Source organism: Colletotrichum scovillei (genome assembly GCF_011075155.1).
Source record: "Colletotrichum scovillei strain TJNH1 chromosome Unknown Contig00009, whole genome shotgun sequence".
In the NCBI taxonomy this organism is placed as follows: domain Eukaryota; kingdom Fungi; phylum Ascomycota; class Sordariomycetes; order Glomerellales; family Glomerellaceae; genus Colletotrichum; species Colletotrichum scovillei.
Window position 1 is genome coordinate 1,195,770 of NW_023336267.1, and position 23,580 is coordinate 1,219,349.

Here is a 23,580-nt window from a genome sequence, read left to right on the forward strand (position 1 = left end):
CTGTGCGCATTGCCAATTTTTCTGACAGCTTGCCACACAGACAGACACTTCAATATTTGGGCCTCTTCTCCCCGCGGCGCCGGCTCGCCGATCGGGGCCTTTGGGGGTGGTTTAGCTCAGATGGGATTGAGAGTAAGGGAAACCACGTGTTTTGATTTGTGTTTTGAGGCGTGGAGATCCTTCAGGCTGAGTACCCCACGGGCCACGGAGTTACGGTGAGGATTGGTAATCCAAAGATTCACTACTAATTACTGCCTATGATTTACAACATTGAAACTTACTAGCAGAATGGGACAGGATAGTGAGGTAGGTCAGGTAATCCTCGGCAATTCGTGATTTTTTTCATCATTTTTTCCCTTCCCTTACTCTCTATCTATCTACTATGATGGAGTTATGATCATGTGCAATCTCGATACGCGTTATTATCATACATGAGCCCCCCTTTCCATTTGTTTCCTTCGTATCTCTGTTTACATACATGATCATCATCATGATGAGCCCGCTACACTTTCTAGTATACTGATGTTTCTCGCTTTCGTTGGATTTTGAAATGCAAATTGCTGAACCCTTGACCTCCGAAGATGGGGGGCAAATGACAAGAAATACAATAAAGATGAGAAACAAAAAAAGAACAAAAAAACGCCTATTACATGCAAGACAGCACCTATATATAAAATCCCCGGTACGCATGTCGTCGGATAACACAATGCACGTCGTCAACAGAGCCGCACAACTAGGCCCACTCATAAAGCACCTCACCACCGGACCTCCGGTACGGAACTTCCGAAAGTTGCCTCACCTTTCCGTCCGTTTCATCACCTCTCACATCCGGTAGGTCTCCGCCAGGCTCCCAAAGTCCGGCACGGTCCCGGAGCAGTCAAAGTCCCGATCGTACGCCTTGGCCGGCAGGATCCCGGCCGCGAGGCCCTTTTTGTAACTCCACAGCGGCGCGCTCTCCGTGTCCCACGTCCAGTACCACCACCCCCACCCCTTTTCGAACGAGTGCATCTGCGCCTCGGCAAACATTTGCAAGAACTTCTTGTAGTCGCTGCTGAAGCCGCCCGCGTCGCCGTTGGCCGTGTCGCAGTCGCACTTGGAGTCCTCGGTCGGGCACCGCGGCTCGAGGATCGACGTCGTCGCGTTGCCCGTGTTGTAGGTGCCCGTCCACCGGTTGCCCCAGCCGACGTTGGTCAGGTGCTTGGCGCAGTCCGTGTCGGCCTGGGACCACTCGGCGAAGAGCGTGGGGCCGTAGCCCGTGGAGGTGTCCATCGACTGCTCCGTCTGCTCCGTCCACCCGCTGCAGGCGTACTCGACCTTCTTCTTGTGCGTGTAGACGATTTGGTCGGTGTTGAAAATGACGTACTGGTGCACGTCGAGCGCGAGGTCGCTGTAGCCCGTCAGTTTCCCCTGCCAGTTGGCCAGGCCCATGAATCCGTCGCCGAACACCACGACGCCGCCGATGCCGTTGCCCTTGACGAGCTTGTAGGCCTGCGCGGTCCACGAGACCACGTCGGCGTTGTTGAGGTCCACGTTGCGCGGCTCGTTGGCGAGACCGTAAAAGGCAATGATGTTCTTGTAGCGGTCCTGGGCGAAGAACTTGGACAGGCGGTCGTGCATATCCAGGCTGCGCTGGGCGTTGGTCGCGCCGTCGGTGCCGTTGAGCCAGCCGATGGCGCCCTGACGGCCCGAGTGGTTCCAGCCGTTTTGACTGCCGGGGAGGCCGTGGACGTCGAGGTTGACGCGGAGGCCATACTTGCGGGCCCACTCGATGCCGCGGAGGAGGTAGCGCCACGAGGTGCGGAAGAGGTAGGGGTCGCCGTCGTAGACCTCGACGGCCCAGTAGTTAAAGGGGATGCGGACGTGGTCGAGGCCGGCGTCGGCGATCTCCTTAAAGGTGGACTCGGTGACAAAAGTTGAGTAATGCTTCTCGAGGACCTCGGCCGTCTGCTTCGTGCCGAGGTGCTTGCAGAGCGTGTACTCATCAATGATGCCGAGGCGGGAATCGTAGTTGAAGAGCGAGGGGGTAATGAAGGGCTCAAGATTCAGCCAGCCACCAACGTTGACGCCGCGGGCGGGCCGCGAGCCGTAGGAGCCCCAGGCGTCTTTGAGCGCCGGCACCTTGTCGTTTGCCCTTTTCGAGTCGTCCCAGTCGGTGTAGAGGCCCATGACGGGCAAATCGCCGACCATTTGGTCGGTGAAGGTGACATTGAAATCGGTTGTGTCGTCCCATGACCACGGATCGAGGTAGGTGCCGCGCCACTTCATCGGGACGCTGTCCTTGTTTCCGTCGTCGAGGGTCGTTTTCGTGTTGCTGCTTTTGTTATTGTTCTTGCTGACCACCACCGCTACTACGATGATGATGATAAGAAGAACTAAGGATACACTGAGACATATCCCTGACGGACAGTTAGCTAACGTCTCCAGCTCCCATTTTAAAGCAACTTACAAAGCTTCTTCCGCTTCTTGACGGGTTTTGGAGGGTCCTCCATGAGATACTCCTTCTCGAAGCTGTGGTCAGAGCTGTTCCACCCTCCGCCTCTCAAGTGGCCCCTTGACCGTCCCTCCTCCATGATCGCGCCGCTCACCACCCGTTTCTTTTTGTTCTTATGGTCTCTCCTGGGCTTTTCGTAGACTGCCTCTGTATCCACCTCTCGTCGCACCCGCTTTGGTCGTTCTGTGGGTGCATCTCTGTAGGCTGCTTCGCGACGTGCCCTCCGCCTCTCCCGCCGCTCTGCGTCTGCGTCTGCATCTGCGTCTCTCGGTGGTCTGCCAGCGCCCGCGCTTCTTTCCTTCTTCTCCCTTCTCTTTTGCCTCTTGACGTTATCCTGATTCAGCTTCGCCAACGCATCCGCGGACAGCGATTGTGACCTCCTCTCGTCCCTGCTTTCGCCCGAGTCTGTGGCCGGTCGTCTGGATCCCTCTGCGCGTGATCGCCTTTTCTTGTTGTGGTGTTTCCTGCCCGATGAGTCTCGTGGTCGATGCGACGACGGTCTCGAAGATTCACCGGGCGCCATCTTCTATTTTGTCGCAAAATGTCGTCGTCGTTGGGTGAAAGTGACCTAGTCGCCGTTGCACTGGAATGTTTGCGACTCGGATGACATTCCTAGCGGTTAGATTGAAAAAGGCACAGATTTGCGGGAAATACGTATGCGTCGTGTACGAAGTACTCGTTGGCCTTCGCTTGGTGCCAAGGTACCAAGATGTCGTATTCCAATTGCTCCTGCCTTGTTTTTGGAGGTGCTTTGGCGCATCGGCTGTTGGCAGGGCAACAATCGACCTGAGCTCTGGTCCCAGCGGCCCCAGTGTCCCCAGTACCTCCTTATCAGGGCGTTAAGTGGCCGCAGGGGTCTGTGGCTGACAGGAGCCGCTTCAACCCCGCGAACGCCGTCGCAAGCCGAAGATTGACTTACATCACCCGCCATCCTTCGGGTTAGCAACGAGGGCCTACCTCGTCTGAGCCGGCGCCCGTCCTTCTATTCCCTTCATCTCTACATGTAGAACTCACACAAACCACAAGGCATTGGCTTCTCAAAAAGGGTTCTTTGGGTTTCCTATTTCTCTCTGTACCATTTACAATGAGGTCGTCGTCAATTTCATTACGTCCACTGCGGCGAGCGCTGGCGCCGTCGGTATCGACACAGCTGCTGCCACCCCTTGTTACGGGCCCCCGGCTCTACTCGACGCACCCGCCCAATGCGAAGCTCAACATACCCGTGGACTACGCGACAACGTCACTCCTCGCGCACTCTTCACAAACTGCTCTCGGAACGGCTGAATTACCAGCGGAGGTGCGCGATGGCACGACAAAGAAGATGAACCTGTTTCAAGCCATCAACGATGCCCTCTCCATCGCTCTGGCTGAGGACGACTCCGTGATGGTCTTTGGCGAGGACGTCGCCTTTGGCGGCGTCTTTCGATGCACAATGAAGCTGGCAGAGACCTACGGTGCCGACCGCATCTTCAACACGCCATTGACGGAACAGGGCATCATGGGCTTCGCCATTGGCGCGGCCGCGGAGGGTATGCGGCCGGTTGCTGAGATACAGTTTGCCGACTACATCTACCCGGCCTTTGACCAGCTCGTCAACGAGGCGGCCAAGTACCGGTACAGAGACGGCGCCTGCGGCCGGAGCGTTGGTGGTCTGACGGTACGCATGCCCTGCGGCGGCGTCGGCCACGGCGCCCTCTATCACTCTCAGTCGCCCGAGAGCTTGTTCACGCACATCCCCGGTTTGCGGGTGATCATGCCACGGTCACCTCTACAAGCCAAGGGCCTGTTGCTGGCGGCCATCCGCAGCAATGACCCGTGCATCTTCATGGAGCCCAAGATTCTGTACCGCGCGGCCGTCGAGCAGGTGCCCGCGGGAGCGTACACGCTGCCGTTGTCCAAGGCGGAGGTCCTGAAGGAGGGCAAGGACGTGACGATTATCTCGTACGGACAGCCGCTGTATACTTGCATGTCGGCGATACAAAAGGCCGAAGAGGAGCTAGGAGTCTCTGTCGAACTCATTGATCTCAGGACGCTATACCCCTGGGATAAGGAGACGGTATTCCAGAGCGTGCGCAAGACTGGTCACTGCATCGTGGTACACGAGGCGATGGTGAATGCTGGTATCGGTGCTGAGGTTGCTGCCACAATCCAGGAGGATCATGATACCTTTTTGAGGCTGGAGGCACCGGTTGCAAGAGTTGCTGGATGGAGCATTCACACTCCGCTGCTTTATGAGAAGTTCAACATTCCTGATGTTGCAAGTAAGTGTTATCTCCTCCCCATGATATGCTGCCACGATTTTTAACGTATCTCAGGGGTTTATGACAATATTAAGCGGGTTCTGGATTATTGAGACTTGGCGAGGGACTAGGAAGGATGGAGAAAACAAAAAGAAAAAGAAATCCGAAAACATAGTACATACCCTTAATGACATGGCATCAACTTCACAGCCATTGTTCTGCTAGCATTGAATATGAGTTACATGCAGGTGACAGCGAGTCCATCGACATGTTCGCTTCGTGATGAGGAAGTACACAATGAGCCCACTTCCTTCAGCTCAAGTGGAGGTCCCGCGCTAACAATTAACCCCCTTTCCCAGCCAATCCGCCCCTCCCCATGTCCCACCTCCAACTGCCCCGCATTACGTTTCAACGTTCGAGAGAGGCAGACAGCTCTCCATTTACTCCGTACAGCCGCAATCGTCACCGACTCAACGACAGACTGATTGCGCGAGCAGAACCTTTGACTCTCCCCGCCGCACCAGATCGCAACCTCACAATGTCCCAAGTCGAGACCGTGTCCTCCTTCGTGGAGGGCGCTCCCCCAGGCGAGGTACATTCCCACTTACCTCGAGCTCCATCCCCTTACGACGCGCATGACGTCGCGAGCCGCACCCCAAGCTGACCTCGATTGAAGCTCGCAGATGTTATTGCAGGTAAACCGCACATGCCTACCCTACCCCCCGACTCTACCACGAAGACGAAATGGGCCGACAGCTCCGAACGAATTGCTAACCCCGTCGCCAAGATATCAAGTCGCTCACCGTATCGGACCCCGAGATCGTGTCCAGCCTCGAGCCGGCGTTTGAAAAGTACAACGAGGAGCAGTTCGTCACGGTGAAGCTGCCGGGCGGAAGCCAGCAGGTCATTGTCAGCGCCCACAGCTCGCTCGGCGACGGCCAGTACTTTGACGTGGAGAGCTCCACGAGCTTCTCCTTTGACCACACCACACAGAAGGCGAGCAACGTGCAGAGCTACGTTTTGGAGAGCGCCAACTCGGACTTGATGTAGGTTTCCTGACGGGAATTAAGACAACAATATGAGGGCAGTGATGCTGAGGGACTACGTAAACAGCAAGTCGACGTTGAAGAGCCTCGGTCCCTACGTCCAGGAACACTTCCCAAACGCCGCGTACGGCGTCTACCCCACCGAGAACGATTCCAAGGTGGCAGTCATCATCGTCTCGAACAAGTACTCTCCCAACAACTTCTGGTACGTGCTACCCCTATAGCGCTCTTCCCAAAGCGTTCCCCGTCGCCGCGGGTGCACGTACTAACACATGGGATTACCCACAGGAACGGCCGCTGGCGATCCGTCTACATCTTCGACCCCTCCTCCGAGGCCCTCGAGGGCTCCGTCAAGGTCGACGTGCACTATTACGAAGACGGCAACGTCAGGCTGCTCACGAGCCGGCCCAGCCAGGCGTCGGTGTCATCGGGCACGGGCGCGGGCATCGTCAAGGAGATTGCGGCGTCAGAGAAGAAGTACCAGGAGGAGCTCAACAGGGGGTTCACGAGTCTCAGCGAGGGCGCGTTCAAGGGCCTACGACGACAGCTGCCGGTGACGAGGCAGAAGATTGAGTGGGACAAGATTACCTCGTACAGGCTGGGCCAGGATATTGGCGGTGGCCGGAAATAGAGAGAGAGAGGGGGGAGAGAGAGAGATGACGTGGGGGAAGAAGGGCAGAGAAAGAGAGAGTCTTTTGATTGTTAAGGGCTACATATAGAGTGTTTGCTCGACTGGCGCATTCAGCATGCCAAAGCTAGGAATCGTTTAAAAAGCTTTCTTTACCAACACATCATTTTCGCTGTCAGGAGGGTTTCCAGTGCAAGTAAGTACCTTGGTAAGGACGTACACTTCATTTCCACGTGTGATCCTGGGAAGGGTGCAGACAAAAATAGACAGCGGAAGTCACCTTTTACTTCGACAGAGAGATCCGAGACAATCTTGCAGAAAAGGAATGTAGCTGAATTACTCCTTTCAGCTTTCGGGCCAGCAGGTTGTCCATTGCAGCAATCGTCTAGAAAATAGAGGAGGAAATGTGTGGTAGACGGATTGTCAATCGAACCGGCGGAAATTACCTAATCGGGTAACATATCGCGATGACATCTTCACGACCGCCCAAAAAGAAAAGAGCTATCGCAGCCCACTATCTAAGAAAGAGTCAGGAGCTGAGGCCCGGATCTCAATCTTGTTACCCCGCGCGTTCCCCGCCTTTTGGGCTCATACCAAGTCACAAGTGGCAGACTGGGACTCGGGAGGGAGAGTCAAGGGAAATGACGATACCGGAGGCCGGAGACCGCACGGGACTGCCTCGGCATCATCCCGAATTTCCCGAAGGGTGGGTTGCGGGATTGGGGGGAAATGTCCGTACGGCGGAATTGGACACTCGATAGGTTCCATACGTCAGGAAAACGTGTCGTTCGGAGAATCAAGGAAGTTGATGCTGGCCTCTCTCTCTTTTGTATTTCGTGAGTTCATGATGGCTGAGGTAATGTTCCGTTGGAGGAATTGGACTGCCCGTATGCTCCGTGGGATCCGGACTCTTTTAATGGTCAGTGATCAGTCCGTCCGAAGTGTGAGTGTGTGTGCGTGTGTGTGAGCGGCCCTTTATTTGCGCTGTCAGAGCCGCGAGGTACAGATATGCAGTGTAGTAGTGTATCCCGTACGTGTGTGCCCCAGGTTGGTCCAGTCCAGACTCTCAGCCCGGGGAGCCAGGCTAATCCACCTAGTCCAGCCCAGGAAACCCCGCGGAACGGCGAGATAAGGCAAGATCCGACGGAACGATAGCGTCAGGATTGAGTCGATTGACAACGAGGGGGGAGGGAACGGCGCAGATGGCAAGGGTGGGGGACGACGGTATGTATCCCCCGTGGAAGCGGGATTTGGGAACAATGACCTTGCAGCGGTACGTGTGGGCATTTGCGGGACTTGGTGTTGCAGTCGGGCTGCTGGTGAACCACGAGAAGGCGTGGGAAGCAGCAGCGATTGGCAATGCGAGTTTACGAACACGAATAACTGGGGACTTGGACCCCGGAGACGAGAGGCCGTGCCGGACCCTTGTGAAGAGTACAGACAGACACTCGGTGTGCTTGGGGGGGACGTTGCAGTCGGTTTCCTCCAAGATTCCTGTTATACAAGCTGTACCGAATACTGTGTAGAAGGAAGGGCATTTTGCATAATAGAACCGCTTCGGTAGCGGACACCGATGTGATTCCGCCCCGTTGAAGCATTGGAGGGGCCATGCGTTTCGAAACGAGCTAGCAACGTGCTCTCTTTCGTTCTCAAAGTGTTGATCGACCACGGAAGCTGGGGGCGGTAAAGAGGTGGAAGACTAGGTACGAAGTAGCCCCCGGTACTAAGCGGCGAGTGTTTAAGTTTTACAGCGGGAGCCCTGACTCGACAAGTCGCTTTGGGAGTATCAACGGGCGGGGTGAAGCGAAGGAAGACGTGGCTGGTCCAGGAAGGGCAGTTTTACCTAGGTCCAAGGTCCTTGGTTCCGGTTGATGGCTATGGCAAATCGACACGGGTGTTGTAGTATAGGTGAGTGAGACTTGAGTATACGAATTACCTTGGCCTGAAATGTGAGAATTCGGGGTATGTGAACAAGGTGTGTGTGCTATGCATCAAACGGTGGCAGCCTTGGAAGGGTGTCAAATGTCTGTTTGGCTGGGGTTCAACTACCCGAGTGCGATGCCGAGAAGGAGGCCGGCGAGCTTCTCCTCTCTGGTCTAAGCAAGAAGGCAATGGAACTTGTGGAAGTAGTCGGGTCCTTTCCATTGTCACATACCTACCGGTAATACCTTACTTGCCTACTAAGGTAGCGAGTGTTCTGACTCTACAAGGTACCAAGTTCCGCCAGCTAAATTGGCTCCCCCCTTTGGAATCGCACCTTCTTCCTTGTGCTGCCGCTTGCCTTACTGTGGTGCCTCTCTTGAGTATCCCCAGCCCACATTTACTCCAGCGAATCACGGCAACTGTGCACTAATTTCTTCTTTTCCTATTGGCTTAAGACATCGTCCACCCCTGAGCGGACTGCTGGTACCAAGCCCAGTACTGTTGTGAGGTGTCCACAGGTAGTGACCGCTTGGTCCCAGCGGAAGCTTCCATCAGCTGTCAGTCCCAGTCCGCAAAGTGCTGCGCTTTCCCCCCCGATTTTTAACGGGGTCCCGCGATAAAGCAGTGTGAACGGGCTCAACAACATCCGAGGGACCTCCTTCTCGCCCGATTCCTTTTTCCTTACTTCTTCCTGCACCAAAAAACCTCCCCTTCCTCTCTCACCTAATCCCATACCCAAAACCAAACTTTCCCGCCTGCGATTCTTCCCCTCAGCCTTGTGTTGCGCAAACCAACTCGAATTCTTCACACCGAATCCTAGCCAAATCAGCAAGGACCCTCAACAAACTTCCCACCCCTCCGATAAACAAGGAAGGAAGAAAAAAATAGGAGCCACGTTTACCAACAACAATCCTTTGCCGTCTCTCCACACACAAATCAGTCACAATGGGCGCTGTCGAACTCACCTACCAGGATGTTGCTGAGCACAACACCAAGAAGGACATCTACATGGTGATCCACGACAAGATTTACGACTGCACCAAGTTTGTCGACGAGCACCCGTAAGTAACCAGCCAGACCTGCTTCTGCCTCCTGCCATTCTTGCGCCAGTATCCTCCTCTCATGGATCTCAATCTCTCTCGACGAGTACCTCCAACTAACCTCATTTCTTTAACAGCGGTGGCGAGGAGGTTCTTCTTGACGTCGGTGGTCAGGATGCCACCGAGGCTTTCGAGGATGTCGGACACAGCGACGAGGCCCGCGAGACCCTGGACCAATTGTACCTCGGTGACCTGAAGCGTCAGGTGAGTCAATAACAGCGATTCCCATCTTGCCGCGATCGCGCGCGCATCTTCTAAGCCTCGGAAAACAATTGTGCTGACCTTTCCCCCTTTTACAGCCCGGAGACCCTGCCCCCAAGAAGCAGGTCGCCGCCAGCAGCTCAGCTTCCAGCACCGAGAGCCCCGGCTTCGGCATCGGCCTGTACGCCGTTCTCCTCGTCGGTGGCGTCCTCGCATACGTCGCCTACAACTACCAGCAGCAGCAACAGCAGCAGTCCGCATAAGACACAAGCTGCATTGCTACAGTCTTGGACTTCTTTTTACAGCAAAACAGAAGATGCTGAGAGGGTCAAGGGGCTCCCACCACGATCGCCGCCGCCGCTTCCCCGAAAAGGGGGAAACAAGGATGCGCGCGCCGCCGCCACGGCTATGAAGGCGGGGGCTCTGGTCATTGTCTTCAACAGGCGGAAACTTGGTTTTGAAGAGCGAGAGCAATGGGGGCGCAAAGGTCTATTTTGAAAGCCTTTGCGTCACCTTCAGGTCCCATGGATGTGTTACGAGCTGACGCAGACGGGTTACAGGGGAGCTTTTATTCACGGGCAGAGGATCTGGCTGGTCGAGCAACGACCGAACCAAATCTGCCGGGAGAAGATATGCTTTTAATAGAATATACGTTCTGGTCATGATACTTTGTTGGAGATTCTGCACTGGATATACTGGGTAGTGGGCGTCGTTACTCTAGGCACGTGGTAACGCAACCGGTGATTGTACGAACCGCTTAGCAGTGAGAGCAACAGACGGAGCTTTAGGTACGGCAATTGAGATTGCAGTCACAGTGACTTCACCCACGAAGATTGAAGGTTGAGCTGCTACAGTTTCACGAATGGTCGCAAGCTTGCGTCCACAAATTGCCTCGAGAAACCAAGGTCTGCTTCTCCCAAGAAAGCTACAACTATTGCGTCAACCTGGTCTTTCCATGAGCCAGCGTGGCCCGTGCAAATCATGACCCGCAATCAGGTCCCTCGCCCATGCTGTTAATCTCGGAGACTCAATGTGCTCGAACCCATCAGCTCGGAATTTTTGTGCTCGAGAAGCGGAATCGGGGCGTCTCCGTATTCCGAACCAACCGGATTGCACCGTGGCTGAGTTATCTCATTCTCCAGTCTCCACCCATTCACCAGCCACGTCCGTGCGCCACATATTCCAACGTCCCGTCCCGGAGAATTGAACTGACCAGCAGCAGGCAGACAGCCAAGCACCTTGAAGTTCATTACTTTCCATTGTATCGACCAAGCATCCTTTTTGCTTCTCTCCCACTCCGGCTGCCAACCTCGCGACGCGGACGAATATCTGCGGGGTAAATCGAACCGCGACAAAAGATTTCGGATATTTGCAGGCTTCCGGGCTGATTAGCGATCGAGTCGAGGGGATACGGTCGGCGACTTTTAGCGGCTGAAGCTGCGATAGCTCGACGATTGAAAGAGAGTGGACAACAGCGGTGCGAAGCGCGAGCGACGATCGATCTGGATTGAAACGAGGGATTTTGATACGGTTGAGACGAAGGAAGAAGGATTGAGAGGGTTTCTTTTGGCAGCATCTCCTTACGGGAAGGCGGCCTTCGACGTGGTAGCTTTTGAGCTGAGATACGCCAAATCCTCACTATATCGACCACCTTCCGGCCAGTTACGTTGTGAATCATCCCACGACTACAACTTGTTGCGCCAGGCTTTGGATAGTCCATCTTCCTGACGCCACTACAAACGTCCCGCAAGGAAAGTCACGAGCTTCGGAAAGACCATATCCTACGGCATCGACTGCCCCCCACTATAGCCCATCATGTCTTCCCTTCTTGAAAAGCAGAAGGCGATGTTCAGCAGCTCGCTGGCCTCGGCCGCGAGCAAGCTGCAATCCAAGAGCACGTCTCTCGCGCCGCCGTCACCCTCCCCGTCCGTCAGCAGCATGGCGTCAGCATCCAAGAACGACACCACCGCATCGGGCAAGCGGAAGCGCGACCCCAATGCAATTGTGTACTCGCAGCCTCAGAACACTAGTTTTGGTCAGGAGGTCTTTACGCAGATGCAGTATGCGCTGGAGTGGCTCAAGGGCAAGGACGAGCCCAAGACGGCGACCGAGATCTTTGACCACCTGGGCCAGACGCGCAGCACCGACAAGCACAAGCAGCAGCTGGTGGAGGGCATGCGGCGGCACCCGCGCATCCAGTGGGTGCCCGACCCGAAAATGTCGGAGCAGACGTGGCGGACGGGTACGTACGTCCACCGGCCCATTATCCCCGGCGTCAAGGACAAGATGACGCTCCTGCGGCACCTGCAGAGCAAGCGGGACGCCGAGGGGACCAACGTCAAGGACCTCAAGGACGGGTGGCCCGACTGCGACCAGGCGCTGATGGAGCTGGAGCGCGAGCACAAGATCCTGATTGTCAAGACCAAGAAGGAGCAGCACCCGCGCGCCATCTGGCTCGACGACGCGACGCTGCACCACCACGTCGACGACGAGTTCAAGCGCATGTGGAACGTTGTCGAGGTCCCCTCCACCGATGACATTGTCAAGAAGCTTGTTTCCGTGGGCCAGAAGCCGGCCAGCGCCGACCCCAGCACGATCAAAAAGGTCGACTCCAAGAAGCAGCAGAAGAAGCGGGCTGTTAGGCGCACCGGCAAGACGACGAATACGCACATGGAGCATCTGCTCAAGGATTACAGCCACATGGTGAAGCGGTAGACACGGGCTACCTAGTGTTTATATACAGGGAAATGCATTTTCGAAACGGCGTTTTGGGTTTGGACGGCGGAGAGAGAGACGACGAACGGGCAGACACACTTTATTTGGCAAAGACCTGGGACAGGTATTGCTGTCCTTTTTTCCGTGTCTAGTTCTTTTTCCCTTATAGATGGATGGGCAGGTTCGCGGTGGGTCTTTGTGCCGCAGTCAATGCAGGACACGCATTTCACTTGTGCAGGAGGCAGAGAAACTAAGAAACTTACACCCCAAAACGAAGGACAGAAGAAGAATGATGAATATCCAACATTACTACATTCTTTGACGCTGTGCTATGGGAAATGATGTTATTGCCACCGCCATGCCATATCGCTGAAACTCAACAAGAGAATAAAACAAGAAGCCAAACGAACAGATAGGACATACCACCGACCCCCTCTCCTCCCTTTCTCACATCATCCTCATTCCTCTCATCGTCGCTTACAAGAAACCTCATAGAGAAGGGAAACCGGAAGAGACCACAACAACAAACCACCACCAAGAAACTCAGCACCCCTCCGTAACCCTCTCAAACACCCTCAAAAACACATCCGGCTCCTGATTCCCACCGACCCTCCACCGCCCCTGCACCGTAAACGTCGGCACCCCCGTGACCCCCGCCTTCCTCGCGCCCACGACCTCTTCGTCGACGACCTCCCCCGCGCGATCGCTATCCAGCGCGGCCTCGACGTCGGACTCCTTCAGGCCCGCGGCCTCGGCGGCCGTCTTGACGAGGTAGGCGCGGTCCGTGATGTCTGCGCCGAGCTCGAAGTGGCCCCTGAAGAGCGCCTCGAGGAGGGCGTCTTGGGCCGCGGGGCCGCGGGAGACGAGGGCGAGGCGCAGGAGTTTGTGGGATTGGCGCGAGTTGCCGGTGCGGCCTGTGACGTTTAGGGCGATGCCGGTTTGGGCGCAGGCGGAGGTGATGCGGGATAGGGCGGCGGGGAGGTCGCCTGCTAGGGAGAAGCGGGTTGTGTACATTTCGCGTTTGTCGTAGCCTTTGTGAGGTTGTGTTAGTAAAACTGCTTGTTTGTGTTCTTATTTTCATGGGTGTGGTGTTGGAGCTGTGAAATAGGTTTGGCGGCTGATGTGAAAGGATGAGAAAGGATGAGAAACCGGGGAAGTGAGGTTGTCGTAAGTTTTTTGGTGTAAGTGAGAGTGAGGGAACGTGAGAGAGCTTTTCCTCTCCGAGGAAACGATATGAAGCGGAAGACATGTTTTACATTTCAAGAGAAAGAAAAACTACGAGTAAGAAGTATGAAGAGACGAAAAAAATAACGTACCGGTGCTCTTCAACGCCGGGCTCAGATAGAACGGCTTCCAGACGACCTCGAACTCGGCGGTAGGGTCCACGGCGCGGTATTGTGAGATTGCGCGGTCGAGGTTCCTCTTGCCGACGTAGCACCACGGACATAGCAGGTCCGTGACGGCCTCGATCTTGATGACCGTCATTCTTTGTTATCTCGATAGATGGCTACCTTCGTTGTTGTGTTGTCGTTGAGTCCTGGCTTATACTGACGAAGGTGGGTTTGTGTTGTGATTGTGAAGGATGAGATGGATGAGTAGTGTGTAGTGTTCGTCAAGTATATGCCATACGATGGTAGACCGCCGGTGGAAAAACAAATATGATGAGTTTGTCGATGATGAAAATAGAATCACTTGGCTGTTTTGGTTGTTTGAGTCTGATGAGTAAACGAGTGATGAGAAAAAGACCAAGGCATTCGTTGTGCCTTCTGCCGTGATTTCTCGGCACCCGCCAAGGGCGTGGTCAGGGCGAGTTCGTGTAAGCCACAGAGGATGACCGGTCCCGTTTGTCAATCCAAGGTTGGACTCGACAGTGTCCAGCTCCAAAAACTCTCTTTGGGTCAGACTGAACTTGCTGGACCTTCTAGATTTCTTCGGGAACGTCAAGGGCAGCAAAGGTACAGTTGGGGGGAGAGAAGGGGGGAAGGGAAAGAATAGAAGGTGTGGGTATTAGAGTTTCCTTTCTACAAGCTGCGCCAACTTTGTCAGAAGTTGCGGCGATCTCGCGGATATATAATAGGTAATTTGTGCCGTGGACTCCCCGTCATCTCATGGCTTTGCACCACCAGTCTAATCCCACATTGTTGGCATATGGTGTGTGTGTGTGCGCGCATGTGTTTGCGTATGGGTGGTGGTGGTGGGCGCGTGGGTTGGGTAGGGGAAAAATCCTTGGAAACGAGGCACGACAACAAAGTACTCTGCCAAGCTTGCCTACTTGGAATTAAAGACACAAGGTCCAAGGAACGACAGTACTGAAATGAATACTAATCATCGGGCTCGTAGCTTGCTCAGCGCGGCTGGGTGATTGATAAACCAACAAATGTCGCTCCTCAGGAAACGCGTGAGAGAGCGAGGACGGACCACTTTTCCACCTTCCTTGTGTTGTCCCTTCTCGAATGTGTCACCCTTCGGGCGAACAGTAAGAGAGGACTGGGAAGAATAATACATAATCCTTTCCTTCGTCCTCCCTCTCCCGATACACACCCACAACCTCGCACTCTTGTCTTTCTCTTTTCCCTCGACTACTAATCCAAAGACACAATGACCAAATTTCTCCGGAGCGCGCGCGCGCTCTCCCCACCCAAGTAGCCCGAAACCCGAGATGCTTGGAAAAAGGACCGTCACGACATCATCACCTCTGGTTCATAACGTTATGGCCAAGGAAAAAGAACCATCAAACCCCCGAAATATCTCGCACCGGGCTTTTCGGATTCAACACTGGAAATGTCAGATCCCACCGCATCCCGCCGGCTTCCGTCCCCCTCACTCTGAACAATGGACAAGACTTTTTCGCAAGGCCAGGCAAGAGTCAAGACTCAAGTACAAAGTTCACTAATCATCTCCCACACGGCTTACCACAAAAACTCGGAAAGGCGCACGCTTGATTTGATATCGGCACTCGGGGCAACGAACGCCATGTGCCTCGTCTCCCCACCCCGGGGTTTTTCGATTTTCTGATTATATCATCATTTCTGATTACATCCAAACGTCAACAGACAAAAAGTACAAAGTACGGAAATAAGAAAGGCGACGTGAGAGAGAAATGGAATCGCCTCGGATTCGTTTCGTAAACCTCGGCGGCTCGGTTCCGGTTCTGGTTTACAGATATTACCGCCAACCATTTCCTTCGCTGCCATCGTTGCAGTGCCCAGACTCTTTGGTCTTACTCTCTCCTAATCTGTCGACTTTGTTATTTTCCCCCTTCAATTGTTCCACTCTCATCAGTCTCAATCTCACGCAGAAGCAAGCATCTTTTGGTTGAGTGGCATCGATGGATCATCGACACTTCTGGGCAAGTATTTTAACAGGGTAGTAGACCTCGAGCCTTGGTCATTTCGTAACGGAAAAGTCGACCAAGAAACCTCTTACATGACAGCGAGCGAGATCTTCATACAATGACCACCCACTGCCTGCCGCATAACACCCTCCCAAATGAATCATATGCCGCTCAATACCTTAGCTCCATTCTCACTACTTCAACTACCACTATTGCTGCTGCTGCTGCTGCTATTGCTATTGCTACTGTTATTACTATTATCGTTATCATCTTTTTCATCTTTCATGTGTTCCTGGAAGAGCACGCCTTTAAGAGCGCAGAAACGGAACTATAGTAATGCCGTGGTGGGTACAACGAGAGGCAATTGCCCGACATCTACTTTGTCACCCATTTACTTTCTACAAAGACTTCATTGAAAACAAGTTCTCCATCCCAAAAAGGAAGGATGAGTGCTGAGTAAGAGACAACAGTGATGAATTAGAGTGTGCGTGCGTGCGTATGTTTGTGTATATGAGCATGGAAAAAAAGCATGTACAATGAACACCTACCAATCATTTCACAATACCTGCGTACCTTTCTGAAAAAACGTGACAACGAACGCGCAACTCACCTCGTGTTCGCCTTGTACTACCTATGTACGAAATTTGCGACATTCTTTTGCGGCTGGATTTCAACCAACCGCCAAGTGCAGCGTGCGTTAGGTAGTGGGACACATGCGCCAACCCCGGATCGCCCTCCAACGGGATCTAGATTAATTCCCACCTCCACTGATGATGCACAGGCAAGCAGATATGCACGCGCACACTGACCATCATGAGATCGGTCCTCAAGCTCTCCCGGTCACCTTACGGCTCTAGCTCCGTCTTCTTCTACAGTTTTGTAACCCAGGAGGAACATGCATGCATCAAAGACAAGTTGAACGATTGAGGAGAGAAAAAGATTGCTACGCGCATTCATTGTCTAGTACAGAGTACAGTGTTGCATACAAAACATTGCATATCAGAAAAAAAAAAGAGGCACGTTCCTTTCTCGAGCGAGTCTCCACCAAATCCGTCGGCGTGCTGCTCAAGCGCACGCCGTGTCCTGTCTGGGAACTCCTCCCAACCTTTTTTGCCTCCAGCCAATGCCCATGGAGACCCAGCCATCATGAAGTGTGTGTGCTTCCCGCCAGTCTATGATAACAAAAGAAAAGGCGGTTGTAAAACGAACCGGATGACTGCCCGTCCCTTGGTATCTTCCTGACCTTGTCCCGGTGCAGCCCGCAATATTAAAGTTGTATGTTATTTACCATCCCCACCCTTGCCATGCACAAACTTTTCGTACCGCAAAAAGAAGAAGATGAATCCACACCAAGGAAATCTTTCCGGCCATCTGCATTCCTGGTAATCCCAAAGGGCTCTAGGAGTGACTGCTGGCGATAGTGTTACATGTGCCGTCCCTAATGAGCACCTGCCCACAGCTCGCCTTGACGGCCCTTAATATCGTAGGCGCCAGCGGGGGGCTCGGTGCTCTGAGGGCGGCGGACCTGAGCTGGGTTGCCGTAAAACATCTGACCACCAAGCGAAGGCGCAGAGGGGTAGGCATCGGGATCGGGGTAGGTGTAGCCACCACCGTTGCTGCTGTGCGAGGGCGACGGCACGTGCGATGGAGACTGCCATCCGACGGAGCCCATGTGAGGGCTACCGCCAGCACTGCCGGGGCCAGAGTGCTGCTCGACGCTGGGCTCGAGTGTCGGAGGCGGTCCGTAGCTGGTGGGGTGCGAGGTAGGTCGCATACCAGTGTTGTAACCTCCAGAAGATGTCGATGCCGGGCTGCCAACATGCATGTCTCGCTGAAGGTGAACCGGAAGTGAGCTGTTGCCCATGTACTGGAATTCGGAGTTGGCACGGTGCATGCTGTCGGCACTAGGGGACATCGAGAGGGTGCGCTGGCCAGGCGAAGGTGTGGTAAGAGGCGATCCACGGTTGGACATGGCATCTCCGTCAGAACGAGTCGTGTTTGGCTTGCCAGTGGCTCCACGAGCCGCCAGAGCAGCAGCTGTAGCCGCAGCGGCCTCCTCTACGGTACCAGTGTGGTGATTTTGATGTCTGGTCAAGGTAGTACGGCGAGTGAACGTCTTCTGACAATCGGCGTACGGGCACTTGTACGGACGCTTGCCAGAGTGGATACGACGATGGCGTGCCAGAGAGCTGCTGTCGCTGAAAGGCTAAGGCATTTGTTAGCATGAAACAGGATTCCTCGCTGGAGAGTCAGCTTACCTTGCCACAGCGCTCACACATGTGAGGCTTCTCTCCGGTGTGGACTCGCTGATGGACAGTGAGAGCAGATCGCTGGATGAACTGCTTTCCGCAGTTGGGGAAGTCGCAAACGTGAGGGCGGATTCCGCTGTGGATACGTTCTGGAAGCAAAGGTCAGAGATGAAATCTTGTAGATCATCATACATCATAACATACCGTGACGGGCAAGATCACTTCGGCGAGCAAAGCCCTTGCCACATGTGCTGCACGGATAGGCCTTGGTGGGCTGCTGAGGTGCCTGCTGCTCGGGTGCCTTGTATTGGGGCATGCCCTGAGACATATCATGCTGAGGGATTCCGGGCAGGATTACAGGGCCAGGTCCCATGTGGGAGACAGGCATCTGCATCTGCATCGGAGCGCCGACCATGGCACTGGGTGAAGGGTAGGAACGCGGGACGCCTTCCATTGTGTGACGGGAGTGTTGAGAGTATTCGGAGCCGTGGGGAGAACCGGCACGGTCCATCGGTGGTTCGGGCATGTTTCTCGCGGTGAGTTGGGGGAGTTGATGCATTTGACGTTCGGGAGTAGTTCCGTTGTGAATGTGTTGCATAGCGGCGGCACCTCTTTGATTCATCAAGTTGCCAATGTCCATTACCTCGCCTGGAATAGGCGACCTCATATTACGGCGAAGAAAATCGCTAGCAATAGTCGGGATCCCTGCGTGGATAGCCAGCTTGAGATATGTTTTCGGACGACTCTCCGCGTCAGGCGAAGGTGACTTTGAGTTTATAAAGACTGCACTGTCTGAGAGGTTGTTAGCGTGGTCATCTTCCGAGGGGCGAAGGCTCTGAATAAGGGAGGTGTGTGAGGGCGACGTTTTTGGGGGGGCAGCACATCGCCACGAGTGGGAGCGTTTGAGCAGCGTCCACGGGCAGGGTTGTGTAGAGTTCTCCAGGGCGGGGGTAGCCTGGGATGGACTGTGGCATGACTAGGTGTGCCAGGAGCACCTGGCGGCGGGCTATTTGAATCAGACTGACGGGTTTCGCTCGCAGGCTTACCTTGTGCGGATGATGGATGGAATCCGGGACAGACCGATCACAGACCAGTATGTTGCTCGTTCTCGAAGACTAGACTTGAGCTTCGCCTCGACCGTACTGAAGAGTTGACGATGTGATAATCAATCGGATTTCTAACCGGGACGCTCGTTTGGTCGGTTGGACTTTTGGTGATCCGGAATATATAGCGATCTCCAGCGTCGTCACAACTCAGTATCGTGACGTGGCGCAATAGAAAAATTTGTCTCTCGAAGGCACAGCCCACCACGTATACGCCGGGAAGTCGCGGGGTCAAGGTGTGTGCTGATCGCTAGTCGTCTTTGAGGAAAGGATGAGGATGCCTTTCTTTCGGATATGCGTGATTGAGCCGACGTGTGACGGAAAAGGAGAATGAGAGGGATAGTCAAGGTATAGAGGGCGGCTCAGTCAATATGACCTAGATGACGCGCCACTAGTTAGTGATCTCGTCGGCACCTAACCGTAGACAGTCGAGAGAAAAGGTTGATGTGGCATGCACAGCAGAGCATGTGCGAAAGCCAAAGGATGAGTAAAGAGGAAGGGAAAAAAAAAGACTGGTGCCTCCGGACCGAGGGCTCAACCAGTTGTATCGAGAGAGATGGGTGGGTGTTTGTCAAAGTTCGCGTGTAGGAGGTCTCGGACGAGAGATGAGGTAACAGGGGCCAAGAAACCTTGATCGGGGGTGCAGACGGTCCGGCAGGGTTAGGGAAGGAAAAGTGGGTCAATGAGGAAAAGCGCGGGAAAAATTGTTGAAGCAGCAGCACCTGGCATGAGAAGCCAGGGCAGCCACAGCCAGGAGGCGCGGCAGGTGTATGTGCAGGGTACGTATCGTTTGTGCAGCAACCGGCCAACAAGCCTGCGGACACAGCCACAAGAATGGAAGACGCGGTGACAAAAGACTTTCCGTTGACTAGCGAGCGGAAGCAAGGTAAAGCCGAAAATAAAACAACATGTGGTGGATTTACAGAGAGTGAAAGGAAAGCTTCGGTCTGGGACTCGAAATTTGCCTTGAAGCGCAATGACGAGGAGTAGACGACAAGGGATGGCGTACTGTTATGCGAATGCAGGAGGAGGATAGGGATAGTTGAAAGAAAGAAAAAGAAAAAAAAGACAAGAAGCTTCGACTTACTGTAGAGAGTGGGAGCAATGGGTATCTCAAGAACGGCTGTCGGTAGGCGTAGGGGAGTTCCTTTTCTGGGGATTGAAGATGGGAACGTTGCCCGTCGCAAGGAAATGGAGGAATGGGACAAAAATGAAGAAGAAAAAAGAAAGCACGGTTGACTTGAATTTTGTCGGTGCTGCAGAGGCAGAGGAAGGGTATGAATATGTATGGAGAAGGAAGTCAAGGTGAGAGGAGGGAGCAAGGTGGTGGTGTAAGGTCGGCCCTTGGCTTTTTGGCGTTGGGGTTGCGAGTTGGCGCGTTGGCGCTGGCGTTGGCGTTGGCGTGCAAAGGGTCGAGTGAGGGTCGAGGATCGAGTGTTGTGTGTGCGTTGTATGGGAAAGAGCAAGGGGGAAAGGTGAAGGGAAAAGAAGCTGTGACGCAGCAAGCGGAGCGTAGACAGGGACGGACGGACGGGGTTCGGCAGGTGTTATAAAAATGTCAACCACGGAGACGATCCTTTTAGTGAGACCGGGGGGGAGATGGAAGAAAGGAAGGAATAATGGAAGGAAGGGGGGAGGGGGGGGTGTGCGATGTACCTAGGGGCACGTCACGCACAGCACACGCAGTACGGATACAGCTTGCTGTTACTAGGCCTGTCCGTATTGCTGCTCCTGGTCCCTACTCCTGTTCCTGCACCTGAGGGACTGGTGTGGTTTGCGTAGTAAAACGGATCGGTGAGAAAAAAGAATGGGGTCGATACGTCGAGTCGTCGAGTCGAGTCGGTACACAAAGTATCCGTACGGTAAGGTATGTATGACTGGTTTGGCTTTTGCGTTGTTGTAGCTTGCTGGATGAGTGGGATGGATGGATCGAAGGAGGGCGGCTGGCGTCGGAATCCTTAATAATCTTCTGAATCGAACAATATCGTTCGGATACGCATGTACGAAAAGAGGTAGACGGGCCAGACTATGGATATGAGAAATTGGAAGGGAAAAAAAAAAGAGGAAAGAGGACAGCGTGTAATATGAATTTCCTGCATGCAAATTGGGCGAACATGTACCTTTGCTGCTTGACCCATTGCTCACACCACACAACCACACGTATCAGTACCTACCTACCTTACGCACATTTGTCACAAACCTCAGATACCTACCGTCTCTAGTCGTAAGGTAAAGACGATGTCCTCACACATCGCACTCACACATGGACTCGCGCACACACACGCAACACGCACGTATCGTCAGTCTTGGAACAAGAGGAGAGGGTACATGACATGTCGAGAACCAGAGAGCGCACCCTCCCCCCAAGTCAGGTCAAGTGAGATCCCAAGTGCGGAAGCTTGGTGAATTGAAACGAACGGTTTAGCTGGGACAACTGGGGGCCATGGACACTGAAGCAGGAACGAACGGGGGTGCGAAGTAAGGTACAGAAGTACATGGGTACGAAGGTACAAGGAGACTTCCAAATGTTACTCACTTCACGCTCAGCACTTTTGCAAAGCACTTGGATACTTGGGTACTTGGGTAGCGCATGGAGACAGACAACCTTCATGCTAAGGTGAGGTACCGCAGTGCCCACTTAGAGGTGGTAAGGTACTTTCTACGTCGCGTCGGGCTGGTGTTGCCGCATGGAAAGAGCAACGACACAAGAACCGATTATGGGTAGGTGCGAGGGTGCGTGCGGTCTGCCCCCTTCCAGGTTTCCCTTGTTCCAGTCTTGGAGCTCTCCACTCGCCCCTGCCCTGCTGTTGTACCTTCCTCGCCCTTTTCTCTCTCTTTCTGCTTCGCCCCATGTCCTGCTGCGTGAGGTACTCCCTCTCTTTCCCATCCTCTCCCTCTCCTACCTTGGCTGGCACCGGCTGTGACGATGTTCAAAATGTCGAGGTACCTTGCAGTGTGCCTGCCACCGACTGCTCTTGCCGTACCTTGCCGACGCACGGTGTATACAGTGCTGACAGTGCGAGGCCGATCTTGTCTCTTCGGCAAGTGGAAGGGGGCTCCAGTGCTCAACGTCCCTGCCTCTGCTCCACACTGCTGGGCCTGCTCAACCTGGAGTCGGCGGCGATCGTCTCTGTGCTGCCGGTTGGGCCACCGCCGACCTCCAGGGGTTGTGACCATCTTACGAGCTCTACCTAACTATGCGTGAAGCAACCGTTTATTCTGCGCCTTCCATTTCCCATGCATCTGTTACCTATGGATACCTTAGAGGAAGAAAGAAAGTGACGGCATCATCTTTTCCTAAACAGATTTGCAATGCAGCGCCAGACGCAGCGGCTTACCTGAGGTAATCGATAAGAATAGCAAGTGTCAGTGGCCAGAAAGAGATGCTGCCTTGCACCTGCTCCTGATGCCTCTCAGCAGGTGTACATCGTGTGCCTTTTTCTTACACCAGGAGAACAAGTACCTACCACGACACCGCACCTTCTTCACTGTGAAATACAGAGTAAGGCACTCGTACGGATATGAAGCGGCAACCTCATTCAACGTCCTGCTATGCTTTTCCCCCATCCAATACGCCTCCTGTTCTGCTTCTTCTCAAGCTGTCTTTGGCCAAAGCCCTGCGGCTGGCTTTCGTACAGGGTTCATGCCATCGACGGTGTGCGGCTGACAGCTTGCCAACGCCGACGGAGCACCACAAGGCCACTGCCCTCGAGTCTCAACACCACCAACGCAATGGACAAATGGGCCCTCGACAATGCAGACAAACATCACGCTCGTTGTCAGACCAATCTGCAAGCAATGCATCATCAATGGACGAAAAGGGGAATAGGGGACCATCTTTCATCACTCGAATCCGCTACCACTGTCACCTCCGCTGCTCATCATCATCACCCTCAGCCCGCCGCCATGCAGACGCAAAGTAATACTGTCCGAATGCATCCAACTCTCAAACTTCTTCGACCCCCTTCTTTTCTTCCATCCTTCCACTCAGCTCAGGGGTACCTCGCCAAAACGACAGGCCTTGCTGCGTACCTTACTTTACCAATACCTTTCGGTTGCACACAGTATGCCTCCGGCTGGCTGGCAGCTGCCCTCGCCTAACACAGACCCCAGCAATGCTATTTGGCTTTTCTCTCGTTTTGCCTCGTCATCATCAAACAATCGGGTTATTTCTGCCATCATCTCCACCCCGGTAGTGGGTCGCTCGTCTCCCACTCAGGAGCGAGAATGGCACATCCAATTTACCTTTCGCAACCCCACAGACAAAACCTACGATAGGGCGGACCAGGGGCTTGGGTGCTCGCATGTGTTTCCTTTGCCTCGAGAGTCGAGAGTCGAGAGTCAGGTCTTGCCTCCCGTCAATTCGCTTTTCCTCCGGTCCAGCACTCGGCCAAGCTGTGTGGCAACCTAAAGAACTCACTCTTGCGTTGCTTTCTTTCGAATTGATCAACCACGTTGGGTCAATGATGAAAGACAAAATGTCTTCGTCCTCTTAGCCAGACACGTATCAACCATTGATCATTCGGCACCGCACGCGAATATGCTGCCCG

General features: G+C 54.1%; 7 protein-coding genes across 7 annotated transcripts; 4 read left to right on the forward strand and 3 right to left on the reverse strand.

Annotated features, from left to right (window-relative positions):
- Nucleotides 1-822: 822 nt before the first annotated feature.
- HER10_EVM0003488 (beta-glucosidase 6) lies at nucleotides 823-3,073 on the reverse strand (the record flags this gene model as incomplete). Its single annotated transcript, XM_035473163.1, has 2 exons — nucleotides 2,447-3,073; nucleotides 823-2,396 (listed from the first exon to the last, which is right to left on the reverse strand). The coding sequence occupies exons 1-2, from the start codon at nucleotides 3,012-3,014 to the stop codon at nucleotides 823-825; spliced, it is 2,142 nt and encodes a 713-aa protein (XP_035329094.1). The 5' UTR covers nucleotides 3,015-3,073.
- Nucleotides 3,074-3,473: 400 nt separating this feature from the next.
- HER10_EVM0004882 (transketolase) lies at nucleotides 3,474-4,957 on the forward strand. The gene is made up of 2 exons (XM_035474510.1): nucleotides 3,474-4,752; nucleotides 4,807-4,957. Exons 1-2 carry the CDS (start codon nucleotides 3,576-3,578, stop codon nucleotides 4,842-4,844), a joined length of 1,215 nt encoding a protein of 404 aa, XP_035329273.1. The 5' UTR covers nucleotides 3,474-3,575; the 3' UTR covers nucleotides 4,845-4,957.
- A 61-nt stretch (nucleotides 4,958-5,018) lies between these two features.
- Nucleotides 5,019-6,487, forward strand: HER10_EVM0000045 (transketolase). The gene is made up of 5 exons (XM_035469842.1): nucleotides 5,019-5,323; nucleotides 5,408-5,426; nucleotides 5,519-5,777; nucleotides 5,845-5,982; nucleotides 6,066-6,487. Exons 1-5 carry the CDS (start codon nucleotides 5,108-5,110, stop codon nucleotides 6,406-6,408), a joined length of 975 nt encoding a protein of 324 aa, XP_035328711.1. The 5' UTR covers nucleotides 5,019-5,107; the 3' UTR covers nucleotides 6,409-6,487.
- A 2,424-nt stretch (nucleotides 6,488-8,911) lies between these two features.
- On the forward strand, nucleotides 8,912-10,422 carry HER10_EVM0010709 (cytochrome b5). The gene is made up of 3 exons (XM_035480161.1): nucleotides 8,912-9,389; nucleotides 9,506-9,632; nucleotides 9,728-10,422. The coding sequence occupies exons 1-3, from the start codon at nucleotides 9,274-9,276 to the stop codon at nucleotides 9,890-9,892; spliced, it is 408 nt and encodes a 135-aa protein (XP_035330021.1). The 5' UTR covers nucleotides 8,912-9,273; the 3' UTR covers nucleotides 9,893-10,422.
- A 436-nt stretch (nucleotides 10,423-10,858) lies between these two features.
- On the forward strand, nucleotides 10,859-12,647 carry HER10_EVM0013070 (transcription initiation factor IIE subunit beta). The gene has a single exon (XM_035482440.1). The coding sequence runs from the start codon at nucleotides 11,445-11,447 to the stop codon at nucleotides 12,342-12,344; it is 900 nt and encodes a 299-aa protein (XP_035330288.1). The 5' UTR covers nucleotides 10,859-11,444; the 3' UTR covers nucleotides 12,345-12,647.
- Nucleotides 12,648-12,887: 240 nt separating this feature from the next.
- HER10_EVM0009200 (dsba oxidoreductase) lies at nucleotides 12,888-13,829 on the reverse strand (the record flags this gene model as incomplete). Its single annotated transcript, XM_035478695.1, has 2 exons — nucleotides 12,888-13,375; nucleotides 13,661-13,829. The coding sequence occupies 2 exons, from the start codon at nucleotides 13,827-13,829 to the stop codon at nucleotides 12,888-12,890; spliced, it is 657 nt and encodes a 218-aa protein (XP_035329827.1).
- A 2,795-nt stretch (nucleotides 13,830-16,624) lies between these two features.
- On the reverse strand, nucleotides 16,625-21,057 carry HER10_EVM0002129 (uncharacterized protein). The gene is made up of 3 exons (XM_035482882.1): nucleotides 18,132-21,057; nucleotides 17,937-18,076; nucleotides 16,625-17,884 (listed from the first exon to the last, which is right to left on the reverse strand). The coding sequence occupies exons 1-3, from the start codon at nucleotides 18,592-18,594 to the stop codon at nucleotides 17,117-17,119; spliced, it is 1,371 nt and encodes a 456-aa protein (XP_035328947.1). The 5' UTR covers nucleotides 18,595-21,057; the 3' UTR covers nucleotides 16,625-17,116.
- Nucleotides 21,058-23,580: the final 2,523 nt, after the last annotated feature.